Below are 26,480 nucleotides of genomic sequence, written 5' to 3' on the forward strand. Positions count from 1 at the left end.
TCAAGGGGTCTGAATACTTCCCGAATGTTAGTTGAAGATTCTTGACACACACTCCTGTGGACTAGGCAAGACAGTTGTATGTAATTTAAATGTTTATTAATGTACAGTTCATATAGAAAAAGAATATGTATTTTACTCAAATTATTATTTTACATTTACATTTCTCATTTAGCAGACGCTCTTATCCAGAGCGACTTACAGTAGTGAATGCATACATTTCATTTCATGCATTTTTTGTATTTTTATAAAAAGCTTTCAAATGAAACAAGCAATTTTACACACGGTAAAAAGTAGTTATCTTGACAATACTGCGTTCCAAAAGAGTAGCAGATTTTAACATTAAACATGTTTGGCTTTACCTTAGGCATCCCTCTCAAGCCCTGTACACTGAGAAGGGACAATAGCAGATAAGGTCAGCTCCAGCAGAGATACAGTGAGCTCAAAGTATTGGGACAGTGTGTTTTGTTTTGGCTATGTACTCCAGCACTTTCGATGCAGACGGTCAGCTTTAATTTGAAGGTATTTTCATCCATATGAGCCGTTTAGAAATGACAGCACTTTTTGTACATGGACTCTTTCTCCCCCCCCCCATTTTAGGGGCCCAAAAGTATTGTGACAAGTTCACTTGTGTGTATCAAAGTTATCAAAAGTTTATTTGGTCCCATATTCTTAGCACACAATGATTACATCAAGCATTGGATTCATTTGCTGTTTTGTTTGTGTTTCAGATTATTTTGTGCCCAATTTGTGTTAGGAATATCGGACCAAATACATTGGTGAATTTGTTCCAATACTTTTAGTTCCCCCATTTTAGGGGACCATGTACAAAAAGTCAGTCGTTTCAAATTCAAAGTGCTGGAGTACAGAGCCAAAACAAATGGACACTGTCCCAATACTTTTGGAGCTCACTGTATTTCTAAATATACGGCCCTGGACGACAGGTTTAAGAAATGTCTTTGATTGGACAACAGTAATGTCTAAAGTGTTCGCACAGATGCCAATGAGCAACGTGTGAAGTTATTACATTAAAGGCCTGGGGACAGATCCCAACATTAAATTGATGGACTCTGAAAAGCACTGTGCATAACTTCTCATAGTAACATTTGTGGTCATTCTGAAATTAAAATAGATTTATGGTTAGCCATGGAATATAAATCATTTTCAGTTCAAATAAATCTTTACTATTCCTATAACATTGTGCACATCTGGAATAGTTTTATTAAAAGGTAACTTATCTCGCCGCTAACTGGCTGAAAATAGCTGCTGACTTATTGTATAACAATGTTATGTACCTGAAAAAAAAAATCAAAGACATTTCTTAAACCTGCAAATAGTTAAAATCAGCATCAGATATCATCCCTGTGTTTATTCATTGTCACTGACACACAGCAATGTTCATTGCACACAAAAGTTCATGCATATTTACAACGCAGCATGATCGATTAGGCAAAAATAAGAAAACTACACGATAGAAAAAAATGTTGAGGATTCATCATTGAATCAATATGATAATAAGAATTCTATGCTATAGCAAAAAAAAAGGCTACATCGTGAAATGAGAAAAATGGAAACACCTATTTAATTGAACTGTTAGGTGGGGATGGGGGCAGGACATCTGTTGGCATCAGGTGTGGGATCTTGATCCAGCTCGAAGCTGACGTTGACGAAGGAGGCTTTGCCCTCCGGCTGCTCCGTGGCTGGCTGCTGGATCTCCTGGTTGTGCTCCTCCTCAAAACGACGTTCTGCCTCCTCAGACAGCCGGTTCTCCTCCTCCTCCTCATCCTCCTGTCAGTCACAACATGAATGGAAAAACAGGGATATTACAAACTACATCATGGAGTAGTAACAAAGTAGAAGTAATGAAGCATTCCAAGGTCTGTAAATAGATGCTTTCCACAAAGACAAGACAACAGCATACCTCCTTTTTCATTCTGTAGTACTCGTCAATAGCATACTGGTACTTGGGTGAGGTAATTCCGAACAATGAGGCCATTCTCTCCCCAAGATAGTCACAAACTGAAAGTAAAAAGCACAAGGTAGAGGCACAGTATTACTAACACACAGAGCACTCAATTTATATAGGCTACATTTTAAGTCACTCATCATACATGTGTATCTTTAGAGTGTAGTATACAAAATACCACATTTACCTGAAATAGTGGAGGTTGCCACTCTCCACATGTGAAACCAAAAGTATGGACCCCAATTCAACTTGGACTATCAAAAACATGACACAATAAGAAAACAAAGTTAACAAAATGTGGGAATTATTAATTCTATTCAAGTGCATGTCATGGAGTAAAGTCCAGAGAAACCAACCGGGTCAGCTGAGGTCTTAACAGCGATAGAAACTTGCACTTCCTCATCTTCATCTGTGCTGTATTCCTCCATGGTCTCGCCACTGGCAAAGTAAATCGTCCTACGGGGCACCTTCTGCTTCTTCATCCCCATGTCTCCCAGCTCCACACTCTCAAACTCCTTCACCATATTGGAGCTCTGTCAATCATCATAACAGTTAATTCTCCTGACGTGTTTGGTTACATACAGCTGGTAGAAACAGAATTTTACTATCATAATTTAACTACTAGAAAGATTAGCAGGTACATTAGGATTGTTGACATTTGTCACACATTTGAATGAAAACATTCCAACGCAGCATGTTTATTCAAGCCGTTTCTGTGAGTGTTTAATTCGTACCGTAGCTAATTAAAGAGTGCTAGTGGCTGTTACTATGGTAGCTAGCTAGCTATGTATGTCGTATAAATGTACAATTGTGAACGAATTGGCTACAGAATGCACATATTTATACCTGTTCGAGACAGCTTGCTACTAGCTAGATATAGCTACTAGCCAGCTGCTGAGGCTAACGTTACAGTACAATGAAGTAGCTAGCTAGCTAAAAAAAAACACACACACACACATTCGTTTTTTGGTTGGCTAAACTCATGAGAACAGGTATAACATTTGAATAATCACACCTTTTCAGTGTCCATTGCTTGCCCCAAAGGGATGATGACATTAGAGATACAGCGACGCCGTTCTTATGCCGCGTTCAGATCAACTCGGAAGTGTCCTACTTCCAACTTCTGTTTGTTCAAGACAACTGAACTTGGAAAAAAACGAACTCCGACTGGAAAACATATTTTGAACGGTAATCCAACTCGAAATTCACATGTGGACTCGGGCCTCTTTCTAGAGCTCCGACTTTCCGACCTGAAGATCACAGATGTCATGATTTATCCTCGTATTTTTTCGAGGTCCCAGTTATTTTGAACGCACCATTATTAGCTCAGTGATCACACTTCTCTGCGGGGCTATCAGGAGTTACCACGGCCACAAAATCAGAAGGCTCGCCTACCCGACCAATCAGATGAGGGAGTGTGATGGCGCGTATTCTGCTTCGCGGAGAACACCTCATTTTCGAAATGGTATTTTTGGTATTTTATTAGGGTCCCAATTAGCTTTTGCAAAAGCAACTATTCTTAGTGGTGTCCACACATAACATGACAAAGTACAGAACATCAATAGACAAGAACTACATACATTTTAAGCAGAACATCATTGGCATATCTCGACTTCAAGTTTGAGAACCAAATAACTAAATACATTCGGCAACGTAACTAAAATTCGTAACATTTACAAAAGGACAAAAGTTTTGGGCGAAAATGTAAATATATTTTCATGTTTATTTTCCCCATTAAAACACTTATATACCTGTCTAGGTTGAAACTGTTGCTGTTAAAATACAATAAATAATTTCATTCTGAACTGGAATAAACAGATTGATCACATCACACCGATGTAATACAGAACACACACACACACAGGCTTTTTGATCGTGCAACCCTAAGTAACAGTACAGATACAAAATTCTGACCTACTGTACATCTTACTGTATAAATTATTGTTGATAGAAAGTCTAGGTTGGAACTGTTGCTGTTAAAATACATATTTTCTATTCTTAACTGGAATAAACTGATTGATCACATCACACAGATGTAGACCAGAAAAAACACAATCCTAATGAGAGGTGTGTGGCTGGTTGAATTTTTCAACAAGCATGTCTATTCTGGGCTCAGTTTTTGATAGTGCAACACTGAGGTCATGCTCAGCATTGACACCGTTTCTGTACTTGAGAACCCTGACTTGCATAGGTATGTGGTGCCAAACTGGATCAGAATATCTACTGGCATCCCTGTAACTCAGTTGGTAGAGCATGGTGTTTGCAACGCCAGGGTTGTGGGTTCGATTCCCACGGGGGCCAGCACAGAAACAAAAAAATGTATGAAATGTATGCATTCACTACTGTAAGTCGCTCTGGATAAGAGCGTCTGCTAAATGACTGCAGATGAGCTACCCAGAACTGTGTGAGTGTTTGCCTCAAAGTATCTTGCTTCAATCAGTTTATTCCAGTTCAGAATAAAAATTACTTGTATTTTAACAGCAACAGTTCCAATCTAGACTTGTTTTCAACAATTATTTTTACAGTTAAATGTACAGTAGGCCTGAATAATTTTTTATCTTCATCTGTACTGTTTCGCCAGGGTTGTGGGTTCGATTCCCACGGGGGCCAGTACAAAAAAAAATGCATGAAATTAATTCATTCACTACTGTAAGTCGCTCTGGATAAGAGTGTCTGCTAAATGACTAAAATGTAAAATGTTAGGGTTGCACTATCAGTAGCTAGTTAGCTTGCTTTGGCTAACGTTAGCTATTAGCTGTGTAAAGTTACAAGGCCAGTGGATTGTTTGAAAGAGAAACTCACATCTACTACTATGAGAGATAGTACTCCCTTATTTCTGCATATCATCACCTGTTATAAAATGACAACAATGCCTTGCTAGTTGACTTACTTTTCCACTTTCGAAGCACTGTTTCCTGAAGCATTCTGCCCTGTTCTGAAAGAACTCCCTGGGTTTACCGTCATGTTGTGCCTGGATGTTTGGTCGTGTCGTTTTATTAATTTGTTTCATTACTTATCACTTCCCCACACAAAACACATTGTGGGCGCTCCTCGTTATTTCTCAAAGTTTGTATGAAAGAGACAAAAAGTAATCACTGTATTTGCGTTTCATGACGATTGAGCTCAGTCAGAACTGTGGTTAACATGAGTCCGTTTCATGATGGCGACTGGGAATAACAAATCAGCGGCTTGAACCACAGCGCTGCAGCGTGTGGGTCGCGGAGTGATTTTCAACCAAACTGCAGGGAAAAAAATCTGGAAAACCGCGAAGCAGAAGGGCATCTCCCTCTACCTCTCCCACTCGCGCAGCTGCCAAACTGAGCAGAGAGCGCACTGAACCGAGAGCGCAGTTTCACTTGGCCAAATAAACTCCAGTAATTAATGAAATAATTATACATTTACGTCGCGACCCACTCTTTAAGAAATGCTGCTGTAATTTATACCATACACTTTTACAACATTCATTTCATTTTGATAGTGTTGAAGTACTAACTAACAATGGAATGTTCCTCAATAAAATTGAAGATGGGTCTTTTAATGGGTGTCCCAACTCTATGGTCACTAAAGAACCGAGGTAAAGTTGGTTTCATATTCGCACATTCGAACATTCAACAGACATTCGCCAAAAGCTATTTACAAATGTAAAAATCAATAACTAATTAATCGTTTGTCACATAATCATCAAACTAGATATGATTTATTCTATACACGTCTAACATACTTTTACAACCTTTGTTTTGAATACAAATTCCAGTTTTGATTTTATAGAAATATGTAAATATATTTTATGTATTTCTATAAAATTAAAACCTGGAATTTTCCCGCAAAACAAAGGTTGTAAAAGTATGCTAGACATTTATAGAAAAATCATACCTAGTTTGATGTTTCTGTGACAAACGGTGAATTAGTTATTGATTTATACTTCTTTAAATGTCATTTTATAGATTTTTATGTATTTCTATCAAATCAGAACTGGAATGTTTACTCAAGGCAAAGGTTGTAAAAGTATACTAGAAATTTATAGAATAAATCATACCTAGTTTGATGATTCTGTGACAAACGGTGAATTAATTATTGACTTATACAGTTTAAAATAGCATTTTATAGATTTTATGTATTTCTATAAAATCAACTGGAATTTGTATTCAAAACAAAGGTTGTAAAAGTATGCTAGACATTTATAGAATAAATCATACCTAGTTCAATTTTTCTGTCATAATCAGTGAAAACGTTATTGATTTATATAGCTTTAAATGGCATTTTATAGATGTTATGTATTTCCATCAAAACTGGATTTTTTTTATTCAAAACAAAGGTTGTAAAAGTATGCTAGACATTTATAAAATAAACTCTATCTATTTTTATGTTTCTGTGACAATCAATGAGTTAGTTATTGATTTTTACAATTTTAAATGGCTTTTGGCGAATGTCTGTTGAATGTCTGTTGAATGTGTGAATATAAAAAGTGCCTTTTGGCAAACTCCAAGCAGGCTGTAATGTGCTTTTTACTGAGGAGTGGCTTCCATCTGGCCACTCTACCATAAAGGCCTGATTGGTGGAGTGCTGCAGAGATGGTTGTCCTTCTGGAAGGTTCTCCCATCGCCACAGAGGAACTTTGTAGCTCTGTTAGAGTGACCACCGGGTTCTTGGTCACATCCCTGACCAAGGACCTTCTCCCCCGATTGCTCAGTTTGGCCAAGCGGCCAGCTCTAGGAAGACTCTTGGTGGTTCAAAACTTCTTCCACATAAGAATGATGGAGGCCACTGTGTTCTTGGGGATCTTCAATGCTGCAGAAATGTTTTGGTACCCTTCCTCAGATCTGTGCCTCGACACAATCCTGTCTCGGCACTCTACGGAGAATTCCTTCGACCTCATGGCTTGGTTTTTGCTCTGACATGCACAGTCAACTGTGGGACCTTATATAGGCAGGTGTGTGCCATTCCAAATCATGTCCAGTCAATTGAATTTAGCACAGGTGGACTCCAAGTTGTAAAAACATCTCAAGGATGATCAATGGAAACAGGATGCACCTGAGCTCAATTTCGAGTGTCATAAAGGGTCTGAATACTTACAGTATGTAAATAAGGTATTTAGGTTTTTGCTTTGTCATTATGGGGTATTGTGTGTAGATTGATGAGAAAACATTTAAATACATTTTTAGAATAAGCCTGTAACGTAACAAAAGGTGACATAATTCAAAAAAATACAACCGACAAATTTTCTTCCATCCACCATGCAGGTCAAGTGACGGGCACTAACCACACCTGGGATTCTTGTCACAAGGTTTTCCTGTTTCCATTGACAACCCAGAGATGACTCCCTGAACAGGTGCCCTGCCCCTACTCCGGTGTTTGAAGCATGATACTTTGGGTGATTCGATTCTTGTGAGGCCCACGCCTGGTCACTCTGATTTGATTTTACTTTTCCTAACATAGGCTACGATTCACCGTCTTCGAGACGCCAAACTGATTTCCCAGATAATCACCCTTTTCAAAAAAATCGCATCCCAACAAGAAACGAATCCTTGTCTGATATACTATCATCCCCTTCAATTATCAACACTTATTTTTCATTTCATTCTTCACCACTACTTTTGTCCATTCTTCTTCGGTATTGGGTTGGCGGATCGCAACCAACTTTTACGGGAATACACTGCTACCTACTGTACTGGAATGTGAGGCCAGTCACGGCCTACCTACATTAACTTCCGGTAATACAAAATTGGGAAAAGGGAACATTACCCTGCCAACTATTAACCCTCACTAAAAAACTCACCACCCCATTCCATTATTTAATCCTACTCCAGGCCAATGGTCAGGGAGGACAGAACACAACACTCAACACTCCCTGCGAGTCTTCTGCAGTACAACCTCACAATCCTAAGTACTTCTCTGCAGCTGCCACCACCACCTTTATTTTCTGTGACTTATGTTCCATTTCTACAGTACAGATGACAACCATGGCTATGAATGCTAAGAAACCCACCTTACTGAAGCACATGTTATTCCCATCCCTCTCTATTGGTCTCTGCCTACTCACAGGAATCCCATCAGGATCTCTCACCCTGTACCCATCTCTCTCTACAACTTTCTTCACTGCTTCAGCATATGACACTTTCTGTACTACTCTGACGCCTGGAGTACTACTCTGACACCGGACACCTCCGATCTCCAGCGCCATGGGCACCCCCACAGTTTACACACACAACTTTCTCCACCAATACTACACATTCCTTAATCTCATGCCCTCCTACACACTTCTCACATCTAGGAATCTCCCTCCTACACACTGGTGCGACATGACCATAAGCTTGGCACCTATAACACTGTAGTATTTTCGGAACAGAAACTCTCACGGGATAACTAACACATCCTAACTTGACCTTGTGCAAAGACTCTGCATCAAAACTCAGCAGAACAGCCAATGTCTTCTCCATTTCACCATGCTCTCCACCGGGTCTGCATCGCTCCAAACGGTTGGCCTCACAGACACCAGGAATCTTCCATTTCAGCTGATCTTCCGCAATACTTAATGCCACCCACATTATCACGCCTTTCAACAGCGCCCTGCTCCGAAGAGCAAAGCAAGTCACAGTTCTTGTCCCTAATCACATGGTCCGGAGCGCCCTCTCCCTCTGGATGGAAGAAACACAATAAATCACTGTTGAGTTACTTTCACCAACTCAACAGTCCCAAACCTATTTTTCCATCCAACCTGAAACCACATATGGATCAGCCAGAATACAAGTATCCATTCTCTCCACAAATCTCACTCCCACTGGGCCAGAATCATCCTTGTCATCATCGGGACGAGGCTCCAACTCGGCGCTCTTCACCGCAGGTACTTCATCCTCACTCTCGTTACATTCAATTTTCTTTTGTAGCTCTTCCGAAAGTTCTGTATGATCCTCTTTTCCATATTCACTCAAAACATGTTCCACTTTTCTCTTTTTTTCCTTGTCCAACATTTTCTCCCTCATCAGATCTTGCAGGCTTGTGCAATCCCCCACTCCATATTTACTCATATGTTCCACTTTCCTCATTTTTTCCCGGTCCTCTTTCTTACAGGCCATCCAGCCCAAAGACGCCATTTTTGCCTCTCCTTCTCTACATGATGCACTTCTCATTTCAAACTCGGCATTCAATTACACCATGATTCCTGCCTCGACTTGATTGGTTCTTTTTTCCCATTCCATCAATTTACAGATAAGAAATTGTTGGATGCAACCAAATATGTGTATATGGCATTCAATCAAATACCCCTAAATGTGATGAAGGTGTCTGCTATTGGATATTGTCCTTGAAAAATAATTCCTTTTACATTTCTACAGCATTGGCTGTGCTAGTTAGGTCAATAATATGGTATCCTACACTATAACGGCAAAGAGAAAACGAGGTGGTCTTGTCGTGGGCAGAGAATTCAATAAAATGCACCCTTATGTGGGGGACTCAACTGCAGTAAAAGTTCTCCCCCTTGTGCACTTGAGAGGTATGGCAAAAATAAGTAATTGGGCCAAACCACTATTGCAAATGGTTTGATAAAATAACTATATTTGCAGGTGACAACTAAATTAACAACATATTCTACAGAAAATGAAAGTATATCAAACATATGAATATATAAGTTAAACATAAAGTATGATCAAACATATGAATATGTAACTTAAACATAAATGATGTCGGCCTGTTTTCAAAAAGTGAAACGTTGCAGAATATTGTTTTCATCCCCACGTAGTCATAAGTGGTATGATCCAATAGTATTGAAAGCAAATCTGCTGGATGTTTAGTTTTAAGGAGAGCGAGTACCGGAACTGGACTGTTGTCGTACAATCTTACAACGGTTATATTTACACTTTCTGTCCGCGATTAATACCGTAGTTTAGTGGTCTGCGCCATGGCTTTGTACGGGGGTGTCGGAGCCATGGCTTTACCTAGCGAGCTTATCGTCCATATATTTTCATTCTTGTCCGACAGTGACAAGCTTCGGGCCTCGTCCGTGTGCTCTCGCTGGAGGGAGTGTCTGTTTTACCCATCGCTTTGGACGGAGCTGAAGTTGCGTGTCGGAGGTGGTGCAAACCGGGGAGGCTCTGGCTCCGAACAGACCCCAAGATTAGAATTTCTCATGAGGAAGTTTGGCTCCTTCGTGCGCGAGCTACATCTCGAGGTTTCCCCTGTGGACGGATATCTAAGCCCACTGAGCGGAGTGGAGGGCAGGGTAGAACCTGTAGAACGCGACCCTCAATTGCTTGATCGCTGGGAAGACGCAAGGATCACCTATTTGGAACAGGTGTTGTGTGTGCTCGGATGTATTCGAAATAACAGGTAGTTGGATAGTTACTACAATTATTCAATACATGTTTAAAGCAAATTGAGTCAGCAACTCCATACGTGTCGATTTGAGTGTTTGTTGGGTCGTAGTCAGCTAACGTTAAGTAGCTAGCCTAGCTATAAACAAACTATCATTACGTAATCGGGTCATGTCGTTACTCTACCGATTTCTGCTTAACGTTATGCTACTTGTGTGGTTTTCAGTCTGTTGAAGCTATAATCTGACTACTTGGAAAAGGCATGTCAGTTTGAAGTCTGTTTTTCTGCTTGCCTTGCAAAGAATGTTGCAAGGAGTTTTTTCAATGACATTTGAACAACAATGCAGCAGCAGTGGTGGTCATGCTCAGGGAATCTAGCTAGGCTCAACCACTGAGGTCAACAATGACATTGGCAGCATGTTGTCATTCAGGGTTGGGTGGGTTACTTTCTAAATGTAACCTGTTACTACTTACCTGTCCAAAATAGTAATCAGTAACGTAACTTTTGGATTGTCCAAACTCGGTAACGTAATCTGATTACATGAAGTTACTTTTAGATGACTTCCCCTTAAGATGCATATGAAGAATGCAAACATGTATGTTACCAATTGAACGATATCTATTGCAGCATAAATACATGTTAAAGTTTACATAGCTGGCCTTTATATGGATGCTACATTTTAATTTATGGGTTGGTTATTTAGGGTTCTTCTAACCCATTGCTTTCTACTACATTTAATTATATCTTTACATTTATAACCGAAGTCTATCAGAATTCCAGTCATTCCAATTATACTACGTGATCTTCAAGAATAGGACTTGGAAGTATAGATTAGCCAAATTGTTTTAATTGAGCATAACCCCAAAACTAAGGATTTACTAGCCATCCCTACTGTTTATGATTTTGTTGTCATGGAGGATTGATTGGGCTCATTGATTCGAGTTGAAAAATAAATGCTGCGCTCATGGAATGGTATGCTTTGAGCACTATTGAAAAGTGCTATTTACATGTGAAAAATGAATGCCATATGCTGCATTTGCTATAGGCCTATTGTTTACTTTTTTGTTGGCTTTGATATATTGATAATATGCAGTTGTGTTAAAGGGCAAATCCACAGATGAAACAATAACAAAACGGTCGCCCCACCTCTGTTTTTGGTAATAAGTTGAGCGATGGGCCTGGAGAAATGTAACCACTCTCAGATTAGTAGACAGAGCTATTGATGCAAGGACTGACCATCCATGATATCAAAATTATTGTTTTATCCAGTGTTTGTTTAAATTTCCAATGTTAACAAACATTGGTGAAAAACAAGCTTATATTTTGGGTTCTCATGGAGTGTGACAGATGAACTAAGCTGATGACGCATTTAAATTATATTCTTCAATAATCAATGGATATACACTACCGGTCAAAAGTTTTAGAACACCTACTCATTCAAGGATTTATTTTAATTTTTACTATTTTCTACATTGTAGAATAATAGTGAAGACATCTAAACTATGAAATAACACATATGGAATCATGTAGTAACCAAAAAAAGTGTTAAACAAAGCAAAATATATTTGAGATTCTTCAAAGCATCCACCCTTAGCCTTGATGACAGCTTTGCACACTCTTGCCATTCTCTCAACCAGCTTCACCTGGAATGCTTTTCCAACAGTCTTGAACGAATTCCCACATATGCTGAGAACTTGTTGGCTGATTTTTCCTTCACTCTGCGGTTCGACTCATCCCAAACCATTTCAATTTGGTTGAGGTCGGGGTATTGTGGAAGCCAAGTCATCTGATGCAGCACTAAATCACTCTCCTCCTTGATCAAACAGCATTCCTAACCTAGCCCACAATGTCTGCTGTGTGAATCTATTTTGAAGTTTCAAAGGAAGATAACAGAAAGGCCATATGCAACGTTTGTGCTGCTATTATTTCCCGAGGGGAGAAAGTGAAATCGTTCAATACCACAAACCTAATTAGTCATTTGAAAGTGCATCACCCCCAGAAAAACTAAGCGCACACTTCCAACAACTAAACAAGTTCAAGTCCAGCAGTCATTTGAAAGAGTAAGAACATTTCAGCGAGACAACTCAAAGGCGAAACCCATTAAAGCCAAGATAATGGAATTGATTGCCCTTGACAATCAACCGTTCTCGGTCGTGGGGGATGTTGGCTTTCGCCGACTGGTCGAGCACCTCGAGCCCCGGTGCACACTACCAAATAGGCGCTATTGTCTAGTTTGAGAAACAGACGCCTCACAAGTCCTCAACTGGCAGCTTCATTAAATAATACCGGCAAAACACCAGTCTCAACAGCAACAGTGAAGAGGCAACTCCGGGATGCTGGCCTTCTAGGCATGGAAGACATAGCTTGGACTGTAGCCTACAAAAGCATATTCCTGCTGTTTTCCCGCGATCCATCAAATACATTTGGTTTGTCATCATAGTGGTCTCTGACTTACGGTCAGACTCTCACACGTTGAATAAATTTAAACTTGCACCTTTTTCATTGCTGATTTGAATGTCATTGAGAACAGAAGTGTCAAAGATTTTTTTCCCACAAACATCATTTCTGAATTTAAAAGTAATCCTTAAAGTAATCTAGTTTTTCGAAAGTATCTGTAATCTGATTACAATATTTTTGCTGGTAATGGATGACAGTTCGTTTTTTTGTAATCACTTGCATGTAACGGACTACATGTAATCCGTTACTCCCCAACCCTGGTGATGTACAACTCTGCCTTTTCAAACATGTACTTTCAATATGCTAATATCTTTTGGACACATTTGTGTCCTGAAAAGTTACACTTGCACTGCCACAGAGATGGCTTAAAAGTGTCTTGAGGCATTTCTTTGTTGATAACTAATTCCAGTGTTCATTCAATTACAACACACTTGTATAAGAGAGTTCGGGAGATTTAGTGGCACAATCAAATGCGGGAAGCTGGGTTTGTGGTAGTGGACCAAACTCCGTTCAATGGTGAAGGAAGTCACCATGGAGTGGAATTTAGTCTGCTATGTTTGTGGTGTCTAGCTGCTAGGTTTGTGGTGGACACCAGTGTGTGATGTTGAAAGGTATTTATTGTCAGAGGCTTTCTGGCAAATTGGTGACGACATGTATACTGTTTGATTGTGTTTGTTGCAGACCACAATTAGAACATACTATCACTGACCTCCACTATGGCTGATTTGTGTCCGGTTTTGACTAAAGCTCATATCTCTCTCTCCCCGCCCCCCACCCACCTCTCTCGCTCTCTCTCGCTCCTTCTCTCAGAAATCTCCAGAAGCTGAGTCTGTATGGGGATACATGCATTCAGGATGAGGGCATTCTGGACAGTGCCTATCTCCAGCAGGTTGACCAAGGAGGCAAGAAAATCAAAGAGTGAGTAGCTTTTAGGCAAGGCTACATCTTACCCAGGGCGACAAAAGGGCATACAGCAGGGCTCTACACTAACCTTTTTTACAAGGAACATGTGTGCGCCTAAATTGAAAAACGTCAGGACACATAAAGAAATTTAGGAACACAATGAAAATAATTTGAGTTAATAAAGCTAGGATCCTGATTTTTCTTCGAGGTCGCACAGCAAAATACTTAGGTTCACAATCATTCAAAATCACAGTACAAACTGTTCTCAGTTGAAATTCTGCCTCATAGAATTACATAGAACACATAGGTCATTTTAATAGGATCTCTGTTCTGCCCATACAGGTTTTGTTTTATGTATTCATTGTCAGTGAGTAGGCCTTTATTTGCAGAAATGGAACAGAGAAAAAATGTCAAAAGTTTTCAAACTTTCTGTGTTTTCCTCTGGGCTGGGGTAGGATCCAACAGCTGTTAGTGGAGGTTCTGTCTAACAGCAGGAAGATAAAGTGGCTGTCCTCCGCCTTCATGCTGGGCGTGGTGACCCCATGCTCCCTGGCCTCTCTGTCCAACCCCAGTGCAGGCTCCCTGGAGCACCTTGGCTTGCTGGACAACCAGCTGTCTTGCCTGGTCTCCCCTGTGGAGCTGGAGCGGCTGGTCCACCTGCGTTCCCTGGCCCTCGACTTCTGTGACTTCACCTCTGAGTTGAGCCACCTACTGGCTGGAGGAGACCGTGCTCCGCTACACCGCCTCTCCCTGATGCTCAACGGCGCTGCTCTGAAGGCTAAGCCGCTCGATGGCACCGCCAGTGAGGACGACTGGAAGGCCCTGGTCCAACGCAGCGCTAACCTGCGGGTCTACATGATGGCACTGGATGTGTGCAGCCAGGACCTGCTGAGGGTGCTAAAACCAAGCCTGCCCCTGGAGAGGATCCACCTGGACAGCTACTCTACCTTGGTAACAGACGGAAACCTGGAGCTCATTGCCCAGCAGTACAACAAGACCCTGAGCCACTTCGTCCTGATGAGGGATGACACCGGCTTCCCTGACCTTGGCATCAACCGAAACGAGGACCCGCTGGTCCTACTGGCCTGGCGCTGCGTACACCTCTCTGTATTGGTCATCCACGGTGAGCCTGGTCCAGATGTTAGCATTACATAGCTCACCACTCTTTTAGTGTAGCCTAACATTTTAATGGAAATTATTGATTTCCAATGGCATGGGTTCTACAAGATGTTCTGATAGAAATATTTATTGCTGGTTATTTCTGGGAGTAATGTTATGTGGGGCGGCAGGTAGCCTAGTGGTTAGAGCGTTGGACTAGTAACCGAAAGGTTCCTAGATCGAATCCCCGAGCTGACAAGGTAAAAATATGTCGTTCTGCCCCTGAACAAGGCAGTTGGATGTTCCTAGGCCGTCATTGAAAATAAGAATTTGTTCTTAACTGACTTGCCTAGTTAAATAAAGGTAAAATAAAAAATAAAAATAAAATGTCTAGTAGGGCTGACCCCATTTAGTCGACTGGTTGATTGATTGATTGTTTTGGGTGATAGGCTGCTGGTCGACCGAGTAGCAACAACAACAAAAAAATCATGGTGTACAAGACATCTGTCTGAGTGGACTGATCCATTGTGGAAGCCGTGGGGATGACACAGTCCAGCAGTCTAAAATGTGCTACTGAAACTGTATATGGTTATGTAAGAACAATGGTGCAACACAAATCAAATGTTTTTAACAACTGCGCCCTCTCACACTTTGGATAGTAGTCACTGTCCTCAGTTCTGAAACACATCAGTACACTGTTGAATTGGCGTCTTTTACTAGACCATGTTGCTAAGTGCGTAATAGTTAACCAGCATGGTGTTGAGAACAATGCTGTGGAGGTAGCAGCGAAGTTAGGAGAGATGAGAAAACAGACTTTGCCTTAATTGTCCAAGAAAATTAAGAGTGGAAACCCCAACTTAATTAGGTATATAGGCCTAACTGCTAATGTGCCTGACTTTCTAAATCATCCATAAGCCTCCCAACTGGTGCAGCGGTCTAAGGCACTGCATTGCTGTGCTTGAGGCGTCACTACAGACTCAGGTTCGATCCCAGGCTGTGTCACAACCGGCTGTGACCGGGAGTCCCATAGGGCGGCGCACAATTGGCCGTTTTTCCTTGATCTCCTTGTTGTTATTATTATGATGATGATGATAATAATTATAAGTAATTTCATTCTCATTAGTCGGCTTAGTATAGCAGCCTTGTATAACCACCATTGAGCTGTAGGTCTAAGAGCGCATCCTGTTTAGTATTAATACTGTAACTTGGGCCTATATTTCAGTACTTACAGTTCATTCGGAAAGTGTTCAGACCACTTTTTCCACATTTTGTTACGTTACAGCCTTATTCTGAAATGGATTAAATAAAACATTTTCCTCATCAAGCTACACACTACCCCATAATGAAAAAGTGAAAACAGGTTTTTAGAAATGTTTGCAAATGTATTAAAAACATAAAACAGATGGCTTATCTACATAATTATTCAGACCCTTTGCTATGAGACTCGAAATTGAGCTCTGCTGTCAAGTGTGGGACCTTTTATATAAACAGGTGTGACAAAGGGTCTGAATACTTACGTAAATAAGGTCTTTCGTAGTTTTTTTTTTTGGGGGGAGGCAAACATTTCTAAGTGCCTGTTTTCGCTTTGTCTTTTTGGGGTGTTGTGAGTAGATTCCTGAGCAAATGTTTTTATTTAATCTATTTTAGAATACGACTGTAACGTAACGGGGGATAAAGTCAAGGGCACTGTAAATAGGCTACTGCATGAATCAATTTATTCATTCATGTCATCACAGTCATTCATGATTTGAAATGCAATCAAGCATTTAAGTTTTTAAGAATTTTCAACCAACTCTCTGGTCCACTTATAATTTATTTTGTGTAGTTTACATTGTTCCAAACGGTCAGAGAAATTATATTGTAATCTAACAGCACCTGTTTGGCACACATAATATGCATGCAGCGCTTGCTCCTTACCTCATTTTTCTTGATCTTCAGTATTTTCCATAACTAGTCAAATTTATTCCACACAGCTGACTTCCCCTTTACCAGTAAGCAACAAGTAAACATTATCCTGTTTCGAGTTTACTTGTCAAGTCCTCTGCATCCGATTTGCTGTTACGTGTTCAGAGTTTCTAACGAATTTATTGATGTTATTATGATATGCTGTAGGTCAAGCCCTATTGGTCACGTAAAGAGAGCAAGGGTTGAGGGAATATTTTTTCCTAAACAAATTAGGGATTTCGGTAACACAATTTTTCAGTCAGAAATGGCAAATTATGTTGCAGCTTCTGCAACACGGACAGCGCACTGTTGATGTTCTGTGGTGTCGATGCAGCAGTGAGGAGAGCGAGACAACAGGAGCTAGTCAGTCACTCGCTGTCTTATTTTTTTTTATTTTTTTACACAGCGCCGCATGTCTGAGCCAATCAATTGCGGTCAAACTCCCTCTAGTCATTTGTGCCTTAATTATTTCAACAAACGGGTTGTTTAAAGCATCAGACAAGCTCAGTGCATATAGTTGATTTGATTAAAACTCATAGGATGTGTCAGTATATGGAAAAATACATGTTTTAAAATTGACCTATCGATTGGTTGAAAGAACAGTATCTTGGTCGACTAATAAAAATAAGGGGACAGCCCTAATGTCTAGTGTGTGTGTATTATAGAGGTCATATTGGCAGCATGTTCATATGTATAGAACAGATCAAATGGAGTTGTTTTACATTCAATATCCAGTATGTTCTTTCGACAGTGGCGTTCAATGTGATTCTCCTCTGTCTGAACACTACAGGCTACACTGTGTGGTCCCATAACCTGGTGGCCATCTCCCGTCTGCGTGGCTCCAGCCTCAAGGTCCTGGCTGTGTCCGAGGAGAGCATCGACTTCGACCCAGACCAGAGGGTCTTCATGGAAGGTGACCCCGTCCACAACCTGGTGAAGGAGGTGTCCCTGGGCCTGGGGCGCGTCTGGCACCCTTCTATGGACTCCAACCTGGTCCTCAGCGAGCCCACCCAGCACTTCCACAGGGAGATGCAGAGCTTCAGCTTGGGCATGTAGGCTAGAGCTGCAGCTACCAGACCGGGCAGCCATCTGGGTCGTGTTCATTAGGCATCAAACAAAAGAAAACAAGACCTAAACAGGAGGGACCCCACTTCACCAATAAGCAATGCACATTTTCTGTTACAACGTTTTCCATTGAATGACCTAATGAACACAACCCTGGTGTGATCTTGCCTGCTGCACATGCTGAGTGTTTGTCTTGATGATCTAATCACCTTATAGGTCCCATCTAATTTACATACTTTATCTTTTATTTGTGTTTATTTTCTTCTCTGTAGCATGAACTTATCCTCTATGTGCCGTGTTTATCAATATTAGCTCTATATTTATATCTATCTATATATATCCTGCTTATGATTAGGAGAGTATAGTCAAATATTTGTTTAGTAGCTAAATGAGCAATTGGTGTTGCAAGGGGGCTTTTCTACACAGCTAGTTTAGTTAGTTGTATTGCAAGCTTTTTGTTGTTGTTGCTTTGTGTTTTATCTTAGCAAGTGCTGAGTTATCAGTTAATCCACCTTGGCTTTTTGCAATGATGGAATCCTGTGTACTTGTTTGTGCAAATTTTTTTTTAAATGGGATATTAGTCTAGTAGTCTTCCGGTAGAGGGAGGGACCGTGCTGATGGAGTGTGTGGTTAGGCCTCCCTCAGCCTAGCAAGATCCTGTCAGCTCTTTACTTTTGTGTTTTGGAGATGATATTGTTGCTATGTTACGGGACTAAGATCCTGCTGGTTCTTCTCAACCCAGAGGTGGGATATGATAGGTTTCCACACTGAGTTTCCTACGTTCTGCTGCAGTACTTAAGTCAGGGGTTAGCATTGCGAGTCGTACGCTGCAGTTTGTTCTCAGAAGAATCCTCTGTGTCTCAGGTGGGCAAAACATGATTATATGAAGATGGTGATGATGAGGATGTATATACTATGAAACAATCAGTTAGTCTGTCAGTCTAATGCAGTTTTCTTCACATTTGCCTTGGAAAACCCTTTGTTTTCTAGTATCAATAGTTTTTGCCATCCAATCTGCCCCTTTTACCATGGGGTAAACAAACTTAGTCGTACATTTGTTTTAAGATTTAAGGTGTTTAAAGAATGGCAAAAAGCTACTCCTTGCACATGTTTCTCTTGTTCACAGCTATGTTGGCTGATTCCAGGGCCACAGTGTTTCACCATCTGAATGTTGGATGGAGGGAAGTATGTGCTTGCTTGTTCCAAATCTCAGGATTTTTGCACTTTCAGTAAATTTGTCCATTGAAGGCTTTCTTTTAATATAAAGCTTTCTGTTGATCTGCGGGCCAGTGTGCGTGGTGGTGTGACTGGATACTAATACTGTGGAAAGAGCTCTTCCAACACTACGCACACCAGAGGTTGTTGGTTTTATTTTTCTAGACGCGCCTTCTCGTTTCCTCTTAACCTTTTTAAAAGTTAACATCCTTGATGTGCGTCTGTGAAAATACTTTTAATGGCGTTTTCTATCGTGTATTTGACGTTTTTTAGAGCTCAGAGTAGTAGAGAGAATCTGAGGTTGATTGCTCAGTGGTAGATGTAAATATGAAGCTAACAACCTTTTTAATGTGTAAAGTTGCCTGCTATCCAGAATTCCCCTTGTATACGCATATCTTTTTGTTGTTGCTTGTAAAGCTCCGGGAGCCAGTCTTGACTGATAACGCAGTAGTGCTTGGAATAGGTGACCTGTGGTTGTTCTGTGCTGCTGAGACGTTGGAACATTCCGGAAAAGAGGTTTCTCTTGATCTTGTGTGACTTGTGAAGCTGTCGGTCGGCTATTACTATTTGTTGTGTTCCTCCGTGCCCATAACTTTCATTGGTACTACCAAAGCCAGCCATTTTAGTCAAGGAAGAGAAACACAGTATGCAAAGTTCTGTATATTGAGAAAAAATACGTTTGTTTGAACCGATGCCAGCTGTTTCTAGGCAATGTAATGATCAGCATATGGGATCCACTGCTAACCTGTTTAGTTGTGGCAGTAAGATATGAGCCTGCATGCACGGTTCACCTTAGTCTATCTACGGTTGATCCATGAGAAGTGATAACATGTATATCGTTTCAATATTCCTTTAACAGAGGGATTCTTACCTTTTTTTGTTTTTAGTACCACACCAAAAAGGATGTAGATAATATTCTATATTTGGAGTTAACTTGTTTGTGCTGTGCAGGGGTAGTGTAAGACCTTGTTAGAGGATGACAAATGCCAGTCAATTGTTAAAATGTGTAAAACATCCTAATGCTGTGCCTAAATCCAGTGTAGCTTTCGCTCTTTTTGTTGTTGTTCGTTCCAGTTCACCATTCATTGTCTAGTACAGCATTTGACTACCGTTAAAGCATCTCATTTCTGCATTGTGTGTGTGTGTGTGTGTGTGTGTGTGTGTGAAGTTTCAGAAGTGCATACATCAAAGAAGGGAGTGTATGGTGTGCCCCTTTCTCACCAGTGAGCAGGAAACAACCTTTCTCAGGGTTACTGTCAGTTGAGGAGGAGAGGTGTTCCATGCCTAAAAAAATAAATGATGAAAGTTAGGAAGAATCTTTTTTCCAACTTGTCACTGGATTAAACAAAACGGTCTGTCAGCGTGTCTGCATCAGCTGCCAAAGATAACTGTGTGAAACGACCCTTATGAAGTGCCCACGTGCTGGCATAGGGCAGGGCCAATGGCTGATCAGCCAAAATGTACTACTATGACTGCTCCTCCACAAATACTACTAGAAATATACCTACTGAATATTGGGTGAAGTTGGACCACATGTGGTGCACAGCTGTGCTGTGGCTTGGTCAACAACAGAGCTCTCGCTCACCAGTTTCATTGTGAAAAGTGAATGTCATTTAAGTATAGATAAAATCAAGTTTGGTTGACTCTTTCAGCCCTGTACGCTGCTATGAGACGTGTAAGGAACATTCCACTGGGGAGTTAAAAACCAACAGAAAATGGCCAAATGTCTGTATAAAATGTATTTTCCAAAATATTTTTTTTAGGGGTAATTGGATCCAGTAAATTATGCACAATTGGTCTTTGATGAAAACATGGTTTGCTGTGTGAAGTCATATAGAAGTGGTTGTGCAGCCCAGTCTCACTCTGCATGTTAACAGTCATAGTAGTGGAGGTATTTTCTTTTTATACTCTGTAGAAAAATACCAGTTGGGTTATTACAGCTTACAAATCAGTTGGATCTCATTTTTTTGTTCTTGACATTTTATATGCAATCACAATCCACATCTCTCTTGTTGAAAAGGAGGAAGCTATATAGCGACAGTGAGCTGCTTGAGGGCATGTCCATCTCAGAGAGTTACCTGTAGAACCTCATTGTGCTGCGAAAGCTACGGCTAAATGACCTCATACCAGCCTTATTAAGAGTGTAAACGCTTGAAGTCAAGAGACCTGAGTGAGTGTTTTGTTTTATTCCATTATTAAACACCTGCACCACTATCATATAACAGGTTCACTGTTGTGGGGGTCAGGAGGGAAGTGAGCTTAAATCAAGGCACATCTCTTAATGGCTGACTTGCATTACAGCCAAGTCAAACGCATATATTCCAGTGGCTTTTATTTTTCTATCACTTACAAATGGAAATAACAATGTGATTGTTTTAAGATCTTGACTCTTCGGAAGCCAAACTCTGTTTCAAAGGCTACCGTGGGTTACAGACATGGTCTCTATGAGACTGGCCAGCGGGCCCCAGTTTTAAGTGGTATGAATGTTGTGCATTTGTTTAAAATCAGGATATTTTATTGCAAAATAAGTCATGCATTACAGGTGGCCACCATGGGGCACGGGCAGTGCGAACACCTAGGCTGTGTCCTTATAAGCTTTCGGGGGGAAAAAATAACTGTGCGTATTTGTATATATCAATACATTAATGTATACTCTTATGCAACATATGTCCGGGTTCTATTTATGAACATTTGTAAGCTTTGATGGTTTTACCACTTTTGCTAAATGTTAAAATATTTGGACAGGTGTGTTCTGTCAACTTTGTCTCAAGTGAGCGCATAGCATTGTACATCTGAAAATGGGAAATCCACTGGTGCAGGTGTGAACATTTTTTATTCGAAAAAGTGATAACTAAAGAAGGAAAAGCCTAAGTGACATATTGGGTAAACCAGCTGAATGTTGAATGGTCCTTTTTAAACCAGTGAATAAAAGCATTACAAAAGACAAACATGGTCTTTGTTATTCATGGTGGCTTAATTTGAATTGCAATAATCCTGTGCTGATCCTAGTTTATGGCAGTGCTTTACCTTTGTAATTTTACCTCCCATTAACCCAGTGTACAGTTGAAGTCGGAAGTTTACATACATTTACGTCATTTAGCAGACGCTCTTATCCAGAGCGATTTACAAACAGGTTGGAGTCATTAACTCGTTTGTTAACAATTTGTGGAGTGGTTAAAAAACTATAGTTTCGGCAAGTCGGTTAGGACATCTACTTTGTGCATGACAAGTCATTTTTCCAACAATTGTTTAGACAGATTATTTCACTTATAATTCACTGTATCACAATTCCAGTGGTTCAGAAGTTTACATACACTAAGTTGACTGTGCCTATAAACAGCCTGGAAAATTCCAGAAAATATGTCATGGCTTTAGAAGCTTCTGATAGGCTAATTGACATCATTTGAGTCAATTGGAGGTGTACCTGTGGATGTATTTCAAGGCTTAACTTCAAACTCAGTGCCTTTTTGCTTGACATGGGAAAATCAAAAGAAATCAGCCAAGACCTCAGAAAAAACTTTGTAGACCACAAGTCTGGTTCATCCTTGAGAGCAATTTACAAATGCCTGAAGGTACCACGTTCATCTGTACAAACAAGTATAAACACCCCAGTACCACGTAGCCGTCATACCGCTCAGGAAGGAAACGCGTACTGTCTCCTAGAAATGAACGTACTTTGGTGTGAAGTGCAAATCAATCCCAGAACAACAGCAAAGGACCTTGTGAAGATACTGGAGGAAACGGGTACAAAAGTATCTATATTCACAGTAAAACGAGTCCTATATCGATATAACTTCAAAGGCCGCTCAGCAAGGAAGAAGCCATTGCTCCAAAACCGCCATAAAAAAGCCAGACTACGGTTTGCAACTGCACATGGGGACAAAGATCATACTTTTTGGAGAAATGTCCTCTGGTCTGATGAAACAAAAATAGAACTGTTTGGCGGAAAAAGGGGGAGGCTTGCAAGCCGAAGAACACCATCCCAACCGTGAAGCACGGGGGTGGCAGCATCATGTTGTGGGGGTTCTTTGCTGCAGGAGGAGGTGCACTTCACAAAATAGATGGCTCCATGAGGGAGGGAAATTATGTGGATATATTGAAGCAACATCTCAAGACGTTAGGAAGTTAAAGCTTGGTTGCAAATGGGTCTTCCAAATGGACAATGACCCCAAGCATACTTCCAAAGTTGTGGCAAAATGGCTTAAGTAAAGTCAAGGTATTGGAGTGGCCATCAAAGCCATGACCTCAATCCTATAGAAAATGTGTGGGCAGAACTGAAAAAGCGTGTGCGAGCAAGGAGGCCTACAAACCTGACTCGGGTACACCAGCTCTGTCAGGAGGAATGGACCAAAATTCACCCAACTAATTGTGGGAAGCTTGTGGAAGGCTACCCGAAACATTTGACCCATGTTCAACAATTTAAAGGCAATGCTACCAAATACTAATTGAGTGTATGTAAACTTCTGACCTGAAAGAAAAGCTGGAATTAATCTATTATTCTGACATTTCACATTCTTAAAATAAAGTGGTGATCCTAACTGACCTAAGACAGGGAATTTTTACTAGGATTAAATGTCAGGAATTGTGAAAAACCGAGTTTAAATGTATTTGGCTAAGGTGTATGTAAACTTCCGACTTCAACTGTACATGTTAGAGCTAGACGTTGTGTCATGGCACAGCTGATACGGTCCTTTTCAGGTCATGTAAGGGTTAGTTCTACCTGAAGAGGACCAATATGGCATGCCATTTGTAAATACAAATTGAGCAGAAAAGTGAGCTGCTATTCATTTATTTATAATATTTTGTGATTCCATCCTTATCCCCTAAATCATTTGATCTATGAAAATGTAAGACAACTGTAAACACTTGAGCATAATTTATTAACACTTTTACAATATCTCATTTTCCCTCAAAGCTAACAGTACTGTAATTTCTTGACATTTAATTATCAAACAATGGACGGTCAAGAACTCACAGCTAAAAGGTAATGAACATCTTTCAGGTCAATTGACAGAAAATGTTAATGGACTAAGGGTGGTATACACACACACACTTCCTTCTAAACAATATTGACAAGTTCTCTTAATATATACACATGGCAAGAATGCAAGGGACTTATTTCAAAGTAAAATTAAAAAGCCTTTGACATTGCAAGAAAACACAGCCTTCTCAAAACTCAGAAAAAGGCAGTCTCACAGGCAGTTTACCATCAGCAGATTCACATAACTATGGAACTTCAAAGACACTGCATTCAATACCAGAAATACACATAGCAACAGTGATGATCACTCAGTTCCAGTTGTGTAAAATTCATGATGGTATTGTATTCTCTCAACAGTCCTAAGCCACTAATCTATTTTTTTGTGTGTGTGTGTGACAGACTGGGGAAACAATTCCACTGTCGGCCTCTAAAAAAGGGAAAGACAGTCAAATGACTCTAGGTTACACTTCATGAAACTGTCCTTGAGCACACCCTAAGTCGCTCACTACCAGCACAACAGGAAGTGAAGTGCCACACAGGAAGCAGGCGGAGAGAGAGTTTCTCCCCCAGAGGGAGGGGGAGAGATGGCTCAGATGACATCATGTGGAGAAGGGGACTGGTCAGGAGGCTGTTCGCTGTCTGGTGGGGAGGGCCTTGGAGGGGGTCCAGGGGGAAAACTGTCTGGGTGGGGCCTCATGGGAGGGTAGCCCAAATGCAGCAGAGGTGGAAATCGCCCAAACATTCCCGGAGGAGGTGGTCCTCGCACTTCAGGGGAAAACAAGGGGGAAAGCTTTACGTTTAGTCAGTCTAACAGTATACATGCAGAGTCATTTAACCTGCAAGATGTAGTGACTGTGGTATAAAATTATATTCCTCATCCCATCCATAGCTTGTTAATAGAACCAAATTATTACATAAAAACCTTCAGTTATAAATGCATTATAAGTACAAAGCACATATGAGCCTATAATATGAAAGGGATACAGAGAATAATACTTACTGCCTACGGGGGGCCCTGCTGGACCTCGTGGGGGGAAGAAGTCTGGGGGTCCGTAAGGGCCTGGGGGGCCTCTGCGTGCAAAGTAAGGGTCCATGGGGGGGAGGGGACCCATCCTCATGTCTCTCAGATCTCCAGGTGCTGACATGTGGGACTGCGGAAACATTTTAAATATAGATGAAGGATCTTCATTTGTTCACCCTGTTGCAGGAAAAATGTCAGGGGAAAAAAATATATACTAATAATTTTAGTTACTCAGTCAGGGTCTGAATAGTCAAATACAAGTGCAATTTCAAAATGTGGTAGAATGTGTAGAATTGCAGAAAATCTGAAACTGCTAATTTTTCTCTCCACCCCATGGCAAATAAGTAGAATTGCAGCAAAGCGCTGTTTTTCTCTCTGGGGGGGGGGGGATTTCTTTCACCCAGGGCCCCTAAAAGGCTAGGGGCCTTACTCTGACAATGTGTGGGTATGAATGTGGGTACGCAGACCCGTGAGCCACTGGGCCATGATGACAAACTCAGATTCTTTGTAATCCCACACCCCCATCAAAGTTAACCATCCCCGTAATAGAACATTTTATTATCCCCAATGGGAAATTGTTTTTTCAGCAAAAAATGCACCTGTGGACAGAGAGAGACAGTACATGAATGGGCCAATGTATTGTTAATATAAGGGTTAGAATACTTACATCTCTTTCATTTTCACCAGGACCCATGCTGTTTTCCATAAATGAGTCTGCAAGAACACAAGACAAAAAAACACAGTAAGAACCTAGCTATATCCACTTCAATCTTTGGTGGGTTTATTTCATTCAATCCTTAAGAACTTGATGAAAAGAGGGTTCATTCATGCTCTTTAATGCTATCAGCTCAACTCTGTCAAAACAAGGGAGTTTCCACATTGGGCACAGTGTTCTGATTAATATGTATTGCTTGAAAAAGCAATACATTACATATTACTGTGTACGGAAAGTAACATATTACTTTGAGTTACTTTCGTGGGGGAAAATCTCAAACTCAGTTTGTTTGACTGTCAGAGGGAGCAAGGCGAGCCGCGCACGCTCTACCAAAGATAGTAAGTAGCCTAACTCAAGTTTGATCACAAGATTCTCCTTTCATCTGTGGCGCTGCTTTCCTGTGCTAGTCTACAAAAGCTGAGCTATCATATGGGCTGCTTACACACACACCACACCCCCCCCATTCGGAAAGTATTCAGACCCCTTGACTTTTTCCCACTGTTACCTTAGTCTTATCCTAAAACAGATGTTTTTTTATCCCCTTATCTAAACACAATAACAAAGCAAAAACAGGTTTTCAGAAATGCTTGTCAAAAATAAATAAATACTGAAATATCACATTTCCACAAGTTTCCAGACCCTTTACTCAGTACTTTGTTGAGGCACCTTCAGCAGCGATTACAGCCTCCAGTCTTCTTGGGTATGACGCTACAAGCTTGGCAAACCTATATTTGGAGTTTCTCCCCTTCTCTGCAGATCCTCTCAAGCTCTGTCAAGTTGGATGGGGAGTGTCGCTGTACAGCTATTTTCA

The 26,480-nt window shown here is 40.8% G+C and overlaps 3 protein-coding genes across 9 annotated transcripts in view; 1 reads left to right on the forward strand and 2 right to left on the reverse strand.

Moving 5' to 3' along the window:
• Positions 1 to 79: 79 nt before the first annotated feature.
• Positions 80 to 5,576, reverse strand: LOC106601171 (protein FAM177A1). Of its 2 annotated transcripts, none has more exons than XM_014193148.2 (5): positions 4,854 to 5,576; positions 2,320 to 2,496; positions 2,151 to 2,217; positions 1,919 to 2,016; positions 80 to 1,785 (listed from the first exon to the last, which is right to left on the reverse strand). In XM_014193148.2, exons 1-5 carry the CDS (start codon positions 4,971 to 4,973, stop codon positions 1,591 to 1,593), a joined length of 657 nt encoding a protein of 218 aa, XP_014048623.1. In that variant the 5' UTR covers positions 4,974 to 5,576; the 3' UTR covers positions 80 to 1,590. The 2 variants fall into 2 exon arrangements, with proteins under 2 accessions (XP_014048623.1, XP_014048628.1); XM_014193153.2 differs by lacking the exon at positions 4,854 to 5,576 and adding an exon at positions 2,979 to 3,359.
• A 4,133-nt stretch (positions 5,577 to 9,709) lies between these two features.
• On the forward strand, positions 9,710 to 21,900 carry LOC106601170 (F-box only protein 33). The gene is made up of 4 exons (XM_014193138.2): positions 9,710 to 10,285; positions 13,538 to 13,645; positions 14,086 to 14,753; positions 17,463 to 21,900. Exons 1-4 carry the CDS (start codon positions 9,858 to 9,860, stop codon positions 17,726 to 17,728), a joined length of 1,470 nt encoding a protein of 489 aa, XP_014048613.1. The 5' UTR covers positions 9,710 to 9,857; the 3' UTR covers positions 17,729 to 21,900.
• Positions 21,901 to 23,813: 1,913 nt separating this feature from the next.
• LOC106601134 (melanoma inhibitory activity protein 2) overlaps positions 23,814 to 26,480 on the reverse strand; it is a 30,951-nt gene continuing 28,284 nt past the window's right edge. For 5 of the 6 annotated variants that reach the window (XM_045717335.1, XM_045717339.1, XM_014193102.2 and 2 more), the window contains 3 exons: positions 25,622 to 25,668; positions 24,934 to 25,084; positions 23,814 to 24,698 (listed from right to left, as the gene is read on the reverse strand). In XM_045717335.1, coding sequence (XP_045573291.1) covers positions 24,523 to 24,698; positions 24,934 to 25,084; positions 25,622 to 25,668 — 374 coding nt within the window. In that variant the 3' untranslated portion in view covers positions 23,814 to 24,522. Of the gene's footprint in view, positions 24,699 to 24,933; positions 25,132 to 25,621; positions 25,669 to 26,480 lie in introns of all 6 variants that reach the window. The other variant, XR_006769675.1, reaches the window with a different exon arrangement.

Source organism: Salmo salar, chromosome ssa01 (genome assembly GCF_905237065.1).
Source record: "Salmo salar chromosome ssa01, Ssal_v3.1, whole genome shotgun sequence".
NCBI lineage: Eukaryota > Metazoa > Chordata > Actinopteri > Salmoniformes > Salmonidae > Salmo > Salmo salar.